General features: G+C 44.5%; 4 protein-coding genes across 5 annotated transcripts; 1 reads left to right on the top strand and 3 right to left on the bottom strand.

Annotated features, from left to right (window-relative positions):
* Positions 1-304: 304 nt before the first annotated feature.
* On the bottom strand, positions 305-790 carry LOC119766372. Its single transcript, XM_038250874.1, has one exon. The coding sequence runs from the start codon at positions 788-790 to the stop codon at positions 305-307; it is 486 nt and encodes a 161-aa protein (XP_038106802.1).
* Positions 791-1,308: 518 nt separating this feature from the next.
* LOC6041491 (diphthine methyltransferase) lies at positions 1,309-3,944 on the bottom strand. Of its 2 annotated transcripts, none has more exons than XM_038256300.1 (3): positions 3,836-3,944; positions 1,871-2,469; positions 1,309-1,811 (listed from the first exon to the last, which is right to left on the bottom strand). In XM_038256300.1, the coding sequence occupies exons 2-3, from the start codon at positions 2,451-2,453 to the stop codon at positions 1,339-1,341; spliced, it is 1,056 nt and encodes a 351-aa protein (XP_038112228.1). In that variant the 5' UTR covers positions 2,454-2,469; positions 3,836-3,944; the 3' UTR covers positions 1,309-1,338. The 2 variants fall into 2 exon arrangements, with proteins under 2 accessions (XP_038112228.1, XP_038112229.1); XM_038256301.1 differs by having other exon boundaries at positions 3,863-3,937.
* LOC6041490 (ensconsin) lies at positions 2,437-3,779 on the bottom strand. The gene has a single exon (XM_038256302.1). It carries the CDS (start codon positions 3,577-3,579, stop codon positions 2,572-2,574), a length of 1,008 nt encoding a protein of 335 aa, XP_038112230.1. The 5' UTR covers positions 3,580-3,779; the 3' UTR covers positions 2,437-2,571.
* Positions 3,945-5,457: 1,513 nt separating the features above from the next.
* LOC6041489 (cullin-associated NEDD8-dissociated protein 1) lies at positions 5,458-14,728 on the top strand. Its single transcript, XM_001850688.2, has 8 exons — positions 5,458-5,783; positions 9,769-9,938; positions 10,007-10,673; positions 10,738-10,996; positions 11,060-12,455; positions 12,513-13,402; positions 13,461-13,607; positions 13,677-14,728. The coding sequence occupies exons 1-8, from the start codon at positions 5,748-5,750 to the stop codon at positions 13,817-13,819; spliced, it is 3,708 nt and encodes a 1,235-aa protein (XP_001850740.1). The 5' UTR covers positions 5,458-5,747; the 3' UTR covers positions 13,820-14,728.
* The last annotated feature ends 3,081 nt before the right edge of the window (positions 14,729-17,809 follow it).

Here is a 17,809-nt window from a genome sequence, read left to right as displayed (position 1 = left end):
TCTTGCAACGATAAAATATGGGACGAACATAAAAATAAACATTTTTTTAAATATGAATAAAAGAACGCTCCCTAAATGCTGTAATAGAACTTCATAATGAGGATATGCCAGCATTAGATGTTCAATTGAATTACCTGTCGTTATCTTATATCATAACAATTTTGATCTAGGATTTTTTTTTTGATAAATTATATGTATTATATTTCGTTTAGTTTTAAATTTCAGTCCATATACAATCCTGTAAGTTGTACCAAATTGGCCAGTTTCAACCCAAAAATTGAATCATAAATTAAAATTCACAATTTCAGAAATGTTTCAAAACTTCCTCCAGCTCCCGCTCCCGCCGCTGCTGCCTCTCGCGGGACCCTTCCAGCACCTCGCTCAGCCCGTCCCGGATCGAGTCCTTGTCGGTGAGGCGGTCCTCCTCCAGCTTGGCAAACTGCTCGTTCGCATCGGTCCGGCGCACCTCGCCCAGTACCTGCTCCATCCGGGCCACGTACGGCTGGACCATTTCCAGGCACTGTTCGCGGAACTTGCGCTGGTCGCGACCCACCGTGTCGTGGAACTCGCCAATTCCGTTGTCGACGCGGGCAAAACTGGCGGTAAACAGGTCGGGGCTCGGGGACTCGCGCTTCACCACCATCGGACCGTTGGGCGGCTGGGCGCCGTCCGAGGGTTCGACGATTTCGGTGTAGCGCGTTGAGGTCACTTCGACGGTTTTGCGGACGCGGCGCGGCTCATCGGAGCCGGACGATTCCACCACCTGATGTTTGGGGTTCGATTGGCTCATGACTGGATATTTTGTGGAATAGAGTGGAAAGTAAGTCAGCTAACTGAAAAAAATACAAAATTTACAAAAAATACGAACCGAAAAGGGCAATATTTAGAGTAAATTTGAAATAAACACGTGGCGTGACTTTTTGAAAGTTTTTTTTTAAGCGGCGGGCGCGCGGTAGATCCTGTCAAGGGACTCTACTGTAGTTTTGACGTTTACTCGCTGCAGCTGCTACTAGTACACTCTTAACTTGTTATACCAAAGAGTTTTTGAATGATTAATTTCTAGTTTCCGCAATCTTGCCTGAAAAGAGTTCAAGTCCTCGAAGATTAACTTTTTCTAGCTGTCTATGCAAAATTTAAAGGAATTTCTTAAACTATAGTGACAGCAATAATAGGCATGGGTCAAGTAAAGTTTAAACAAATAGAATTAATCCTTTTTATTCTGCAGTTTGTAAAGACATTTCTTGAACCACTCATTTTGATCTTTCTTTTAAGATCTTGTGATCTGTGATAGGTTAAACATAAAACAACTTTCAAATTTTGATTCTTTATTCGTACAAGTTATTCCTCCGTTTTAAGAACGGCCAAACACAATTTATGGTCGTAGAACGAACAGGTTGCAAAATATCTAGCTTCACCTCCCTCCTCCCGGCCCCGATAGCTCCAGTCGCACCCGTAGCAAATGCTTCCATGCTCGTTGTACTCCGCGTCCAGCGCCACCACGCGACCGTCCTCGCCAACGCTCACCACGCTAAAGTTGTGATACATGCAGGCGCACAGCAGCTGGTGCGGCCGACCAGGGTTCGGCTTGATGCGCCAGAGTCCGCCACCGACGTTGAACTCCGTCAGGCTGGACTTCATCGCGCGTGTGTCGAAAATCCGCAAGCAATCGTCGTAGCTTCCGGTGGCCAGCAGGTGACCTTCGAGCGACAGCAGCGACGTCACTCCGGCGCCGTGGCTCTTGTTCCTGAGCCGGGCCGCGGGACTTTCCAGACAGCGAATGTCGAACGTGCAAAGCAGCGTGTCGTCACCACCTGTTGAGTAGGAGGTGTTTGAGATAAAGATAGATTAAAATGTTATTTGTGGAACTCACCCGTGTACAGAACATTCTGGTCCGCCCTATCGAAGGCACACGTCCACGCCTCGAAGGAATGCGCCTTCCAACGGTGCAGGTGCCGCATGCCTTGCTCCTCGATAGAGACAATCGAAACGCCACCCCGCGAATCGCTGACCGCGGCACGGTTGCCGTCGTTGGACCAATCGAGCGCCAGCGTAAGTTGCTCGCAGTCTACGTCTTCTGGGGGAATTCGCAGCGATTCCACGTGGCTCAGCTGTTGAGTATCCTCGCGGACGGCGTATAGTTGAATTTCTCCTCTGGCGGTCACCACTGCCAGCTGCGCGCTTTTGGGGTGCCACTTTTGGTCCAGAATGGCCGGAGTATCGATGGTTTGCTCGTGGGCGAGAGAATCGTGCTGCAGGTCGTAGCTGAAGAGCAAAATTCGTCCCTTGCGCGTCTTCGTTCCAGAGTTCCCGCTGGTAAGCGATTCTTCACCGTCCGCTAGCTGATATGTTCCACAAACGAAGAGATGCTGGTAGGGCGGGTGCGGGCACCATTCTACAGAGTCGGCGGAATATACGGTATCGAAGGTATGAAGCGTACTGATTACAGATGGCATTTTTGGTTTCCGAAATCTATAAATACACAAGGAGACGCGAGACAAACAGAAATCAATGAGGATGCAAATCTCCCTCAACCTAAAAAAGAAACGCAGAACGCTAACGCTTCTCGCCACATCAGTTCTTGTCGTTTTCTTTTGGGGCGGAAAAGCCGGGCCGTTGCTCGTTGGTCTTCATGTAGGGCGTCGGCACGGACAGATCCGGGTAGTACGGTTGCGACGGGTAATTGTACGCGTTCTGCTGGCCATTCTTGAGATGGGGATAGTTGAAGAACGTGGGAAATGCGGCACCGAACTCGGTGTAATTGATAGGATAGTTTGGTTCTCGGCCGCCGGCCGGAGGCGGATGCAGTTCCGCCGGTTGTGGGACTAGGTTGTGCTGCAGTTGGTGTGTGGCGTTCTGTGGCGGAACCGGCGGCTGCTCCACTTTGATGTCCATTTGAACCGCCGCGGAGTTCTTTCCCAGGTCTTCATTTTGACCGGGTGGATTCTTCCCCTTAACGCTTCGAAAGGCCCTCGCGTACTCTGCCTTTTTTCGGTTACGTTCCGCTCGTTCCTCCGACGATTCGGTGAGGAATTTGTGCCGCGCCCTGGCCGCTCCCTTCTCCAGCCGCACCTTTCTCTGGTCTGGTGTTTCATTCGCCCGTATTTCCCGCATCCGCTGGGCCAACCGTGCCTTCCGGATCGCTTTCTGCTCGGGCGTCTCCATGGCCCGTCTCAGTCTCTGTCTCATGGCGTTCCTCATGTGGCGCAAGGCGCGTTCCGCTTCCGTCTCATTCGCCCGCCTCCTCCGGTTCGCTTCGGCATTCTTCGCCAGCCGGATCTTGTACTCCTCGTACGTTTCGTTGGACCGCTTCTGGCGCATCCTTTCGGCGTTCTTGGCCAACCTTTTTGCCCTGGCCGCTTCACTCTCTCCCAGCAGACGACGCTGAGCCTTGGTTAGGGACGTGCCGCTGCTGTCGTTGGTTGCATCCGCGTCGACGGAAGTGACCTGTGTCGGAGGGACCTGCACCTGCAGCGGCTGCGGCTGTAGCTGATGAGGGGGTGGCAAGTGCTGCGCCGGAACCAGGTTGTGGTACAACGTGGGCTGATGATGGTGATGGTGCGTAGGGAACGATGGGTTCATCGCCGGTTTCCGGTTCCGTACAAACTCTCTATGCACAAAACAGTTTTTTTTTACTTCGCAGTCTCACAAAAATATTTTTCCGAATTTTTTACACTCGACTGACGTCTGGCCGTCAGGCGTATTTATGTTTTGACGTTTTTAGCCCTTTTGCGTATGCGTGAAGTTGTGCAAAATGAAGGGAGATGCAAAATTGCACATTTTACCCAAATTTCAAACCTTTTCAAAACATCAATAATTTGCTGAATGATTTAATTACCTTTGATTAAAGTTGAACAATACGTACTTTTGATTCAAATGAAGCACATTTTACTCGTTCAATTTCTATCAAACTTATTTGGTGCTTAGCAGGACGGTAGGGTAAATTGGGGTACATATTGTTAACCAATCCATATAAGCTCATTTATATTAATTTGCATGAATTTAGAAAATCCAGAAATCCCGAAGACGAGACAAATATAATTGGAAAAATGTTTGTGCTTCTAGAATCAGTTAAAAAATTAACGAGAAGCAAACAACATCAATCAATCAAAGCCTGATCTACCACATGGAAATCGCAGAATGTTGCGTCTTTCACTTTTGTCCGAGTTTTCTTTGTTATTTTGATATGGCAGACAGGAATCGCAGCAACCGATGGTCAACAGCCGACTGACATCTGGATCAACTGATGATTGTTATCGCAAGAGGTTGCGTTAGTTTGATTGTAGATGAGGCTTAATTGGGTACTAAAGCCCTATGTCATTTTTTATGTACAACGGTAAAAAACATGATCAAAAACCATTTCTGATCACTTTTTTTCATTTTAATGCAAAAAAAAAAATTTGGCAAGACAACATTTTTCGATGGATTAACTATGGTCCCCTTGGAACGAGCTGTCAAGTAGGAGCTTTTCTGTCAAGAAGGACCGCGAGGTTAATTTTTCAAAATTGATTTAAAAATCCATTTAAAACTCTTTGTGGTCGTACAAAAGGTCATTGTACTCAGAAAAATAAGCTTTATCGCTGTAAACAATAATATCAGCAATCTAAGCTTCATTTTAGGACCCAATTCGATACTTACTTGCTTGAGCCTCGACTCGATTCAGACTCGAGCCAAATTTCTCAGTGGGTAAGGCTAGTATGCTGATCGGAAGGAAAGGGGTCAAGAAACAGCTTTACGAACAGCAGAACAAAGGAGAGGGAGCGATTTCTTGGGGCTTTTCTTCACCCTCTCTGACTTGCTTGCGCTGCCGCTGCTGCCCATTTGATTTTTTTCTTGACCGGTTCCTTCCGAAGTGCGTATACCGCTGTAGATAGAAAAATGTACAGTACTTGTTCGGTAATTGAGCTGAGAACGTAGACGCTGCTCGCAAACTGGTCTAAACGAAAAATTACGAGGGGATGATGAGATATTAACATACAAGTTACTTAAATTTATTTACAATGCTTATTTTTGATATTTATTGAATTCTGACTTGAACATAAAATTAAATAAAGATTGAAAACATTTTTTTTTATTTATTGAACATGATTTTTTTGCATTTTTTGGGTCATTTCGGATTATTTTGGTTTTTTGACGTTTGTCTGCTTTTTAACAGAGCTGGAAAATTCATTGAAATTTACTGAATTTTCGTCTGCTATAATTTCAGTAAACAATTCAGTGACTAAGATTTTACTGAATTATTGGTTTTTCTGATGATTTTTTTTTAATTCTGAATAGTTTACTGTAAAATGGAAAAAAAATCAGTCCGATTAGTGGGACTCGAATTAGCAAATCGTCTCTGTATTGTGCTACTATGTCTTTTTTATTTTGGCAGCACTGCTCCGAGGGGCACTTGCGCACCTCTCAAAAGCCAATCTTTTTTTCCTCCACCGAACAAATTTAGCGTGCTTGCGTGTGTAGAATCTTTCATCTGTCACCCGGCGCCGCGACACAAGCAAAAGCAACCGTCTGTCTGTCGATATCGCCGCAGCAAAAAAGTAAAATTTCATCGTCTCATCGCGTTTTCTCGCGGCCGTGGTTTTTTCCTCGCAAGGAACGAAAAAAAAGTGTGCAAAAGCTACCGGAACACCCAGGCGTCGTCCCCGCTGTCGGAACTTGAAGCGCTCGAGCTGTGTGCCCCGTGTTGTGTGCTGTACGGTCGTGGTCCCGGTTTCTAGGTCCGCAGAAAGTGCCCCGAAAAGGTCGTCACAATGGCGTCCTATCAGATTGCGAATTTGCTCGAGAAGGTACGCAGAATTTTCAGCCTTTTCAGCGTGGGGGAGGTGTGGTGTGGAACGGACGGAAAGAGGAGTCCACGGGTTGTGGGGGGATGGATCCGGGAGAATGAATGCAAGGAGAAGGAAAATAATAAAGAAAGGAGTTGCATCCCTTGGTTCTATCCTGGAAAATATCTGAGCTTTTACATGAACATTGTTTTCCGTGGTAATGCTCCTCTGGAATCATGTCGTCACAAAAGAAAATGAAAATATTAAATAAAGCAAAACAAATCTAATTGCATTTAGTGCAATGAAACAATGGGTACGGCTAAAAACTCATAAAATTTTCAATTTCGTTGATTTTTTTACAAAAAATTCCGGTTTTTAAATTTAAAAACAATAATCAAGGGGGATAACATAAGTTAAAATCTACTTTTCGTAAGAAAAACGAGAACTAAGAGGAAGAAAATGTTCGTCTTCTAAAACTGTTGCTTTTACAATTTAGTTGCGAAAAACAGTCGAACTTTCTGGTCCTTTTGGTAGACAATATTAAATTTTTTTTCTGAAGGAGTTTTATGAATTGGTTATTCTAATATAGAGCAATTCCAGCCCAAAACAGGAATTTTGTAGTTACTTTAGTACCCTACCCTCTCCGATATCGATGATACTTTGCACATGTCGAGACAAACATTTCATTAGGGCACAAAACCAAAAAGTAAACATTTGGGATTGTTCCATTATTCCATTCATTAGTACATTTCCTACTTGCCCTCCAAGAATCAGATTGATAGCAAACAATTTCCTATTGAAGAAAATCAAAAACACAATAGGGCACATAACAATGTCCACTCCAAACCAATCAATGTTTTACGTTAGTTTTTGATAGTTGAGGAACTTTTTGTGTTATAAAGTGAACTTTTCATACATTCATAACACTAATTCACTTCAAAACAAAGTTTGGTTTACTTTTCACCAAGGATTTCTGCCGAAAAAAAATTCGTCGAAATACAACATTTAATACGGTTCCGCGGATGCTGTTCAGTAAACTTTTGAAGATTTTTTATGTTTCACATACCTTATCTACACTATTCAATCACAAAACTTCACCAATTATCAAAATTTCCACTGAATTCCTCATTATTTCTAACTAAACAAAAGGGCCCATAAACATCATTCAAAACAACAATCCGGTGACAGCGCTTTAGTGCCCTTTCAGTTCCCAAAATAACAAGATTTTTTTAAATTATGAGTTTTATTGCGAAAATCAACAGAAATTAAGAACCATTAAAGCAGAGTTGAGGATAATGATGTCTAGAGTTTTTTTTAAAGGTCCTATAAGCTATTGTGTTTTATATTCAGAGTTTTTTTTTAAAAAAGGAACAATAAACTATTGTTTTTCATATGTGTATAGGACCTAATAAAAAAAAAAAAACACTAGATATGTTTATAGGACCTATTAAAAAAAAAAAAAAAAAAACTCTAGATAAGTTTTATCGTATCATCAGTAAAAAAAACCATCAGTCAAGCTTCTTTTTTAAAATAGAAATTAAAACAAGTTGTCCATTTCATGCAGGCGATTTTCTCGAATCGCGGCTTTTTGGTTTTGTACTCTAATGAAATGTTTATCTCGAAATTTGTTTGTTTGTTTGTCCTAGTCTAGAACCTCCTTAATTCTTTGACCACCGCGGGTAAGAATCGAGACGGCTACAAGAAAGGGGCATGGCAATGTGGAAATGGGAAGATTGTAGAAGGTATTGTTTTGATTCGCAGCATGTTCAACGAGCTGCTGTGGATGTACTTCGAATATCGCTGAACGGGTCACCAAGTAGCATAGACCTTCAGAAGTTCTACAGGAGCTTTTCGAGATGGCTGCATGATGACGAAATTCTCGTCTAAGCCTCTTCAGGAGTTTGGGAGAGTTCTTGAGGAGAGTTTCGTCCTGCCGCGGTCAGGATTGGTGTGCTCTGGCTTTCTTAGGGAGCTCTTTTTTGCTGCTTGGGTATACATTAGGGTGGATTGTTGGGTTATTTTAAGCATCTGTGTAAATTTTGAGCTAAATTGGTTGAGATTAACCCATTGATACCCGAACCTAAAGTTGGTGAAAAAAAAAAAATTTTCATACAAAAATGACTTCTTTAAATCGCTAATAACTTTTCAGGATTGAGTTTTACAGCTTTGGTATGTTCTACAAAGTTGTAGAGCATTAAATTTCCAATGAGAATCACACTTTTAGGAATATTTGGATGGAAAAAGCGCATCGTGCAGACCAAACCATAAGAAAATTGGGTTTTCCTTATATTTTTTCGATTTTTCCCATACAAACTTTACCTTCAAGTATCAATGGGTAAATTTTGACCGATTTTGCTGATATTTGGCTAAGAGTCCTAAAATGGCTCAAGAAACAATATTCAGCTTGTGGAGCGTGGTTTTGAAAAAAAGTCCCATATTCTGGGCATCCTAGTATACATTTACAGCTTTCTATCTATCTTTTGTTATTTTTCGTCTTCAATTTTTTTTCCTGTTCACCTTTTTTATTTTATATATTTACGGAATGATTTAAGGATTAACACAAATATTACTATTCTAAAGTTTATTTAAAGGTCCTATAAACATATCAAACACAATAGCTTATAAAAAATCAAACCATCCACATTAACGACCCCCGGGTCTTTTGTGGTCTCTATTGCAAGTTTCTGCTCGAACCTAGGAGTCCGAAGGCTTGAATGGGGAGGGCACCGAAACATCTTTCTACTCCAAGGAACCTTCCACCCCAGTGTTTGAACTGACGACCTTTGGATTGTGAGTCCAACCGCCGCCAGCGATTCCACCGGAGTAGGCTTGATTTGGTGTGTTGTTTGTACTTATGGCATGGAGACGACTCCTACACCTGGAATGACTTAACGGCCTAACAACCAAGGCCGGGACCGACGTTTTACTTCCTCATCCGATGGAAGGTTGGAGCAGATGGGAATCGAACCCAGAAACAATAGCTTATAGGACTTAAAAAAAAAAAAAAAACATTGCAACAAACACAGACAGAAGAATAGCAACTAATTGATATTTTGCTATTTTTTATGGTGGCAAAACAGCAATTCTGTGATACTTTTCGCCTACATATTTTAAAAATCAGGCATAAAACGATTTTTTTTTAATTTTCTCGATTTTTTTTTCTGCGAAAACTCAAAGGAATTTTTGTCAAAGCTAAAATAATATTTTTTTAAATCTGCTAATGTTTGAAAGATTGAATAACTCAAAAATATATATATTTGTTAGAAAAACCGAATAGAAAAGAAGCAGAAACAGCACTTTTCGCTTTTGCATTCGCTCTCCGCGCCGAAAAAGTGTCAGATGAAATAGTGCAGTCTCAATCGAAGAGCTTGAAGAAAAAGTTAAAGTTTTCAGCGGCGGTGTTCTAAATTCTGTAACATTCTTAATATTTCACGAATCTTTTTGCACTCTTCGGCTTTCTTAAAACACGAACTGTAAGCTCCTGAGGTTTTTTTTTTAATAAAAACAAAAATCTTTAAGAGGCTCAAAACTGACAAAAACCTAAACTAACATTCCTGTCTTATTCCCCCGAGATCTACAAACTGACATGGCGGGCGCCGTTGGTGGTCAATGACTGTTACCTTTTCTCTTCAGCTTTTGATTGATCTTGATGTTTTAAATTTTCAGCGCATTCATATATGCTGTTGATAACAGAAACATCTCTAGATCATTGAAGCGTATGATCGGTTGTGTTGATAGGGTTTCACGGTCTTGTTCAGCAACGCGGGAGGACAACCATGGGTGATCTCTCATTTGTTAAAAATGCGAACATTAAAGTTTTTTTTTGAAAGTATTACGCAAAAATATTCTCATGTTTGAAAAAGTTGCATAAAATCACCGAAATATTTTTTGTTTCAAAACACAAGATGGAAGATTTCTTTAAAGTGGTCGAATCACTATCTAGTCTTCAGGAAAGTTTTTCTTCGACACGGTTTATCTAACTTCAACTTCTCCCCTTTCCCCCCAGATGACGTCCAACGATAAGGACTTCCGCTTCATGGCCACCAACGATTTGATGACCGAGCTGCAGAAGGACAGCATCAAGCTGGACGACGAGTCGGAGAAGAAGGTGGTCCGCATGGTGTTGCGCCTGCTCGAGGACAAAAACGGCGAGGTGCAGAACCTGGCCGTCAAGTGGTGAGTTTTTTCAGGGGATCACGGTTGTCTTTTTGGGTAGAAATTGATGCAAATGGTTTTCGTTGCAGTCTTGGTCCGCTGGTGAACAAGGTCAAGGAGAATCAGGTGGAAACGATCGTGGACTCGCTGTGCGCCAACATGGTCTCGAACAACGAACAGCTGCGGGACATTTCGAGCATCGGGCTGAAGACGGTCATTTCGGAGCTGCCGCAGTCGTCGAACTCGCTCGTTCCGAACGTGTGCCAGCGCATCACCGGTAAGCTGAGCAATGCCATCGAGAAGGAGGACGTCTCGGTGCAGCTGGAAGCGCTGGACATTCTGTCGGATCTGCTGTCGCGATTCGGCGATCTGTTGGTGCCGTTTCATGATTTGATTCTGAAGGCGCTGGTTCCGCAGCTGGGTTCGGCGCGGCAAGCCGTGCGCAAGCGTACGATCGTGGCGCTGTCCCACCTGCTGACCACGTGCAACAGCAACGCGTACAACAAGGTGATCGAGCACCTGCTGGACGGGCTGGAGAAGCCCCAGAACCAGGGCATGGTGCGCACGTACATCCAGTGTTTGGCGGCCATTTGTCGGCAGGCCGGTCACCGGCTGTGCAACCACATCGAGCGGGTGATGGTCCTGTTGAACCAGTACAGCCACCGGGACGACGACGAGCTGCGCGAGTTCTGTCTGCAGGCGTGCGAGGCGTTCGTGCAGCGATGCCCGGAGGCGATCATGCCGCACATCCCGTCGGTGAGTGGGATGAACTAGCGCTTTGGTTTGGGGGTTGTTCTACAGTGACTTTGATCCGTTTTAGATTGTGGACCTTTGCCTGAAGTACATCACGTACGATCCCAACTACAACTACGAGGCGGACGACGGCGACGGTGGGGTTGCGATGGACATGGAGGACGACGAGGACGGTGACAGTGAGGAGTACAGCGACGATGACGACATGAGCTGGAAGGTGCGCCGTTCGGCGGCCAAGTGCTTGGAGTCGGTGATTTCCACGCGGCACGAGCTGCTGGAAGAGTTTTACAAGACGCTGTCGCCGGCGCTGGTTGCGCGATTCAAGGGTAGGGCGGGTTGAAGTTGAAATTGGGGATTGCGTTTAACAATAAGATTTTCTTTTTTTGCAGAACGTGAAGAGAACGTCAAGTCGGACATTTTCCACGCGTACATTGCGCTGCTCAAGTCGACGCGACCCATCGGCGACGATATCGGGCACGATCCGGACTCGATGGAGCAGGTTCCGAGCTCGATCTCGATGCTGCAAGATCAGGTGCCGATGATCGTGAAGGCGGTGCAGCCGTTGATGCGCGAAAAGTCGGTCAAAACTCGGCAGGATTGTTTCCTGCTGTTGCGCGAGCTGTTGAACGCCCTTCCGGGGGCGCTTTCCAACCACATTGATCAGCTGATGAGTGGCATTCATTACTCGTTGAACGACAAGAATTCCACGTCCAACATGAAGATCGATGCGCTCGGATTCGTGTACGTCATGCTTGGGGGACACAATCCGCAGGTTTTCCATCCTCACATCAAAACGCTTGTCCCGTTGGTGGAAGCAGCGGTATTTGATCCCTTCTACAAGATCGCTACCGAGGCTCTGCTGGTTCTGCAGCAGATGGTGAAGGTCATTCGGCCGCTGAACATTCAGACCAGCTTCGATTTCTCCCCGTACGTAGCCCCGCTGTACTCGAGCACTCTGCAGAAGCTCCGTTCGCCGGAGGTTGATCAGGAGGTGAAGGAACGTGCGATCGCCTGTATGGGCCAGATCATCGCAAACATGGGCGATGTGCTGCAGCAGGAGTTGATCACCTGTTTGCCACTGTTCATGGAGCGTCTGCGCAACGAAGTGACCCGGTTGAGTTCGGTCAAAGCACTCACCATGATTGCCGCGTCGCCACTGCGAGTTAACCTCAGTCCCATCATCCTGGAGGTCGTTCCCGTGCTGGGTTCGTTCCTGAGGAAGAACCAGCGCGCCCTCAAGTTGAACTCGCTGACGCTGCTCGATACACTGGTCAATCACTACAACCAGTTCATCGACCCGATGTTGCTGCGCAACGCCGTGGCGGAGGTTCCGCCGCTACTCTGCGAGTCCGACCTCCACGTGGCCCAGCTGTCCCTGGTTCTGTTGACCACCGTAGCCCGTCAGCAACCGCAGGCTTTGGTCGGCGTTCACGAGCAGATCCTCCCGGAGGTCATGACCCTGGTGCGTTCTCCGCTGCTGCAGGGAACCGCCCTGAACTGCACGCTGAACCTGTTCCAGGCCCTCGTGGTGGCCAACCTGCCCGGGCTCAGCTATCGCCATCTGTTGAACATGTTGATGCATCCCGTGCACAACCAGGTGCAAGGTCAACCGCTGCACAAGCAGGCCTACCACTCGCTGGCCAAGTGCATCGCTGCGCTCACGCTGCAGGTGCCGAACGAGGCCGTGGCCGTGGCCAAGGAGTTCCTGCGTGAAATTCAGAACCGACGTAGCGATGCTCACTTGGTGTTTTACCTGCTGACGATTGGGGAGATTGGGCGGCATTTGTAAGTTGGATTAGATTTGAAGTTGAGTCCATTCTAAAATAATTTCTCGTTTTTCAGCAACCTCAACTCGATCGACTCGCTCGCCCAGATCATCCTGAACTGCTTCTCGGCCTCGTCGGAGGACGTCAAAGGAGCGGCGTCGCACGCGCTCGGAGCCATCGCCGTGGGCAATCTGACCCACTACCTGCCCTTCATCCTGAACGAGATTGAAGCCCAGCCGAAGCGACAGTATCTGCTGCTGCACTCGCTCAAGGAGGTTATCACGTCCCTCTCGACCAGCAAGCAAGGCCTGGAGCAGCTGCTCCCGTCGGTGCCCTCGATCTGGGGTCAGCTGTTCAAGCACTGCGAATGCTCGGAGGAAGGCTCGCGCAACGTCGTGGCCGAATGTCTGGGCAAGCTGGTGCTCGTGAACCCGGAAGAGTTGCTTCCCCAGCTGCAGATGGCGCTGCGCAGCGAGAGTCACCTGATGCGGACGGCCGTCGTGACCGCCATCAAGTTCACCATCTCCGATCAGCCCCAGTCGATCGATCCGTTGCTGCGGCAGTGCATCGGACAGTTCTTGATGGCGCTGCAGGATCCGGAGCCGGCCGTCCGACGAGTGGCGCTTGTCGCATTCAATTCAGCCGTGCACAACAAACCAAGCTTGGTGCGCGAACTGCTGCCCGAACTCCTGCCCCAGCTCTACTCCGAAACGAAGGTCAAGAAAGATCTGATCCGCGAAGTCGAGATGGGCCCGTTCAAGCACACCGTTGACGACGGATTGGACATCCGGAAGGCGGCGTTCGAATGTATGTACACACTGCTCGAGCAGGGACTGGACCGGGTGGACATCATGCTGTTCCTGGAACACGTGCAGGCCGGCCTCAAGGATCACTACGACATCAAAATGCTGACCTACCTGATGACCTCAAGACTCGCCGTGCTGTGCCCGTCCGCGGTGCTTCAGAGTAAGTACTGCACAGTATCGCTGCTCGAATAGCTCTTACCTACTCTTTCGTTTTCCAGAACTGGACCAGTTCGTTGATCCCCTGCGGGCAACCTGCACGCTCAAGGTCAAAGCCAACTCGGTCAAGCAAGAGTACGAAAAGCAGGACGAACTGAAGCGATCCGCGTTGCGAGCCGTCGCCGCCCTGTTGCAGATTCCAAAAGCAGGTACGTGTGATCTCCTTCCTTTCGCAGATATTAAGAAATGCTCAATCAACCAATCCTCTCCCCGCGCAGACAAGAACCAGCACCTGGCCGAGTTCCTGTCGCTGATCCGCAGCTCGTCCGAGCTGCAGCCCCTGTTCGAGTCCGTGCAGAAGGACTCGTCCGTGCTGACCAACGCCGCCAACGCCGACAGCCTCTCGATGGACCAGAGCTAGGTGGAACGGCTTGCCGTTGGTGGTGGTGCGGCGGTCGCCTCTGCCTATTGGTTCAAGAAACGCAAAGTATGGTAAGTGAGAGAGAGAGAGATGCTGCTCATTTCGTTTTTCTGTTTTCTTCTCCGCGTTCTTCTTGTTTTGCGTGTGTGCGCGACCTGGTCAACAACAATCACCTTTTTCAGTTTGTCGCTTTCGTTCGATGATACGAAAGTTTAAAACAAAAACACAATAAAAAAAATATGAACTGTAACTCTAACAGAAGAAAAAAACAAGCTCTGTGGTAAAAATTGTACGTGTCGCTTGCAAGAAAGTACAGTAGATTTAGTGGAAGTGAGCAGGCACGACGATCGGAGAGAACGCAAATAAAATTGTATAGAATACGAAAAACACACATTTTATGCTAAAACGCGCTAAAACGAACCCCATTTATGGATGCATTTAGTCTGAGAGGAACGGTTTGTTCGTGAAATTTTCTAAAAATACATCTTGATTGCCGTAAAACATCATTTTCATCATCAACATTTTACGGAATAACGCCCGTCAGCAGCTATTCGACGCCCCTGAAACACTTGGTACTTTTCCCATTGAAATTAAAATTGTCAATTTGATGAAAAACTTGACAACTGGAGCATTTAAAGTTTATTATCTTATAACCGCAAGTGTTTTACGGGCGTGGTCTAACTGTGACCTTTGATAGGGCCAATTTAATACACATTCACGTAAGAAAGAAAAAAAAATACGCGCTGTAAAGAAATCTCTGTCTGTACTTTTTTATAATTTAAACAAAAAAACCTTCAGACGTATCTACACACCACAAAATCAATCGGATACCGACACGGCAATAGTTTATTGTTAAACGAAAGAACGTTAATAAAATTAGGCTGAAACCTCAAAACCTGTCCATCACAATCTCTGTCTGGAATGTCATCTTCGAAAGCCCCAAATTTTTTTTTTGTTTCGTTTCTTTCTATAATGCCCTTCTCGTATTGTTGCTGCTCGAAAGGCACCTCGACGAGTTATTGAAACCAATCGAAGTTCTTTCCATGGCACCAGTTTATACGAAAAATGGTGGTGGTCTTCGGGAAAGTCGCAGAACAACTCGGTATTTTTAACACTCAAACGCTCGGGTAGTCATTTGACCCCTATTTTTTTTCTTAAAAATCTCATAACTTTTGGTAGAATTGGCCAATTTGGATGCTTCCGGTTGCAAAAGATCCAGATTTGTCTATATTTTGAACTGTCAGATGGGGGACAAATATGGTCCACTTTTACCGGAGATATTCCGGATTCCGTTGGGGTACCTCGGCCCTCTTATTTGGGGTTTTGGTCAATAGAACAAAAACCATTGCACAGAACAATGCCGGAAATGATGCAAAACTTCAAGGGATCATTCTAATACATCATCCAGCAAAAATAATTTACATGGTAAAGTCCTACGGGGCACCGGAACCGGTTCCATTTGGGCACCAATCGACATCAGCTCAGTAAACCGTTTCCGGTTGGAACCTGTTTCGGTGCCCGAAGGTCTTGGCCATGCCATGTGTCTATGCAGGATGATGTATTAGAATGATGCCTTGGAGTTTTGCATCATTTCCGGCATTGTTCTGTGCAATGGTTTTTGTTTTTTTGACCAAAAACCCAAAAAGGAGGGCCGAGGTACCCCAACGGAATCCGGAATATCTCCGGTAAAAGTGGACCATATTTGTCCCCCATCTGACAGTTCAAAATATAGACAAATCTGGATCTTTTGCAACCGGAAGCATCCAATTTGGTCAATTCTACCAAAAGTTATGAGATTTTTAAGAAAAAAAATCGAGGTCAAATGACTACCCGAGCGTTTGAGTGTTAAAGAGTTGGAGTTCCAAGTGGACCTGGACCATGACCAAATTTTCTTCCCCGGCAGATCCTCGAAAAAGTCAGTGAGTACACCCCATTGCACTCACTTTTTAGTACAGTCCAGACTCTATTATCCGAAGTTTCGATCATCCGAAGGAACGTATGAGACTTCGAATAGTAGAGTCATGAACAAAAATGTATTTTGCTTTTTTTTCCTTACGTTGTATACAACATTCGAGTTCTGTAACCCCATTTTAGTACAAGTTGAGTGGTTGAATTGCGAAGTTGAGTGGTTGATTGCCTATTAAATTACTAGATTCATTTTCTCAATATTTCATTACCGCCATTTTGGCCGCCATCTTGAATTAAAAAAATCTTTATCACTTTATAGTAGTTAACTGCCCCTGTTCCATATGCATTTTCATCACTTTTGAGTTTATGTTGCAGTTTGGTTCAGAATGGATGTGCTTTTCAGAAGAAAACCAAAAATATCCAGTACAGATAGACTCGATTATCCAAAGGGTTTGGAAAAATTTCACTCGAATCACAAAAAAATCATTTTTTAAGTTGTCTTATTTTTGATTGTCGAGCTTAAGTATGACCCTAGAGCGTCCCATTTCCCGTCTTGGGAAAAAAATTCCCGGGAATTTCCGAAAACAAATATTTCTCGTTCCCCGGGAAATTTACAAATTTCCGAAATTCAAGTGGAAGCTTAAATTTTTGGAACTATTTTTTGAAATTACTCTGAAAAAATAATGAATGACCCCACGGGACTGTATGGGCGTAGCCTTGGAGCACAGTGTGGAAATTTACGTTCTTAGATATTCTTGGTTGTACCGGGCAGCAATCAAATTGTCTATAAATATTGAATTGACCATTGTGGCACCCCCTACAGCGTGGTGCAGACCCGTTATGCTATGCTATGCTACTCTGAAAAAATAATGAATGAACAAACTCAACTAATTTTGTTCAATTAAATGTATTGTTTGGTTTATATATAATTATTCAGATTATCAGAAATTATGATATCAGAATTATTTCTGATAATATTAATTTTTGGAGCAACTGGGTATGGTTCTTGCTTAATGAGTATTAAATTATTGCAATTAGGTAAGCTTTTTAACAGATTGATGTTATTTCATCAAAACAATATTTACTCCTTACTTCCAAATTAAAATTGATATTTTTTTACGTTTTTATTTATTTGATCATATGAGATGAAAATCGAATTTTTCGAATCGAAACTTAGGATAATTGAGGCTTGGGATAATCGAGTCCAGGCTGTACGTTGTTCTAGAAATCGGGAAATCCTGTTTTGGAACATTTATGCGAACAGGGGCAGTTAAAAGGTCATCCTTAAGATTCTATTAGACTACGGCAAACTCGCAAACAAGAAAAAAAAACTTTTTAGTAAAAAATACAGACAAACTGTCAAGCAGAAAAAAGTGCGAGTTCCCTAGTCTCTGATATAAGTTTTGTACATTGAAATCCTATGTCAAAAGAAGTAATTTGGCATCATGATGAGTCTCCATAGAATTTTGGGGGCTGATCATACAAAATGCTTATGTAAATGTGTGAAATTTTTTAGGGGATTTACCGATCGATTTGGTGTCTTCGGTTGTAGCTTATGATCAGGACTTTTCATTCTTTTTAAATATCTCCAAAGGACTAAAACAGACATATTTTAAGCCATTGTGACAAATCTAGAAAATTTGGAAATTATCAAAAATCTGGACCAAAAAAAAAACATTTTGCAAAACCGAATTTGCAACCAAAAAGTACTTTACATTTTTTTTTTTAATAAATTGTACCGTTTACAAGTTTTTAATATACTTTTAGGTTTAAATTTTCGTGTTTTTCAGGTTTTTTTAGTCTATACAAAATAATTCTTGCAAGGGTCCTGATTTTCGGTTCAATGAACAGAAACCACTCACTCATCGCCTATCCATTCGTCGCCTATTCCAAGCCGCTAGCATTCATGAGCGAATGAGACTCGCAAGCAGCCAGCGAGTGGCTCGAACACTCATCGAACAAATACATCGTGAAAATATTTGCCTACTCCGTCGCTCGACGACACTCACACACTAACATGCTCAGCGAAGAGCCATTCTCACAAAATGCCAGCGCGGCAGTCTTTTTGTCTTCACGCCCTCA

The sequence above is a fragment of the Culex quinquefasciatus genome, chromosome 2, assembly GCF_015732765.1.
Source record: "Culex quinquefasciatus strain JHB chromosome 2, VPISU_Cqui_1.0_pri_paternal, whole genome shotgun sequence".
Taxonomy (NCBI): domain Eukaryota; kingdom Metazoa; phylum Arthropoda; class Insecta; order Diptera; family Culicidae; genus Culex; species Culex quinquefasciatus.
This window is presented reverse-complemented; position numbering and strand designations above follow the sequence as displayed.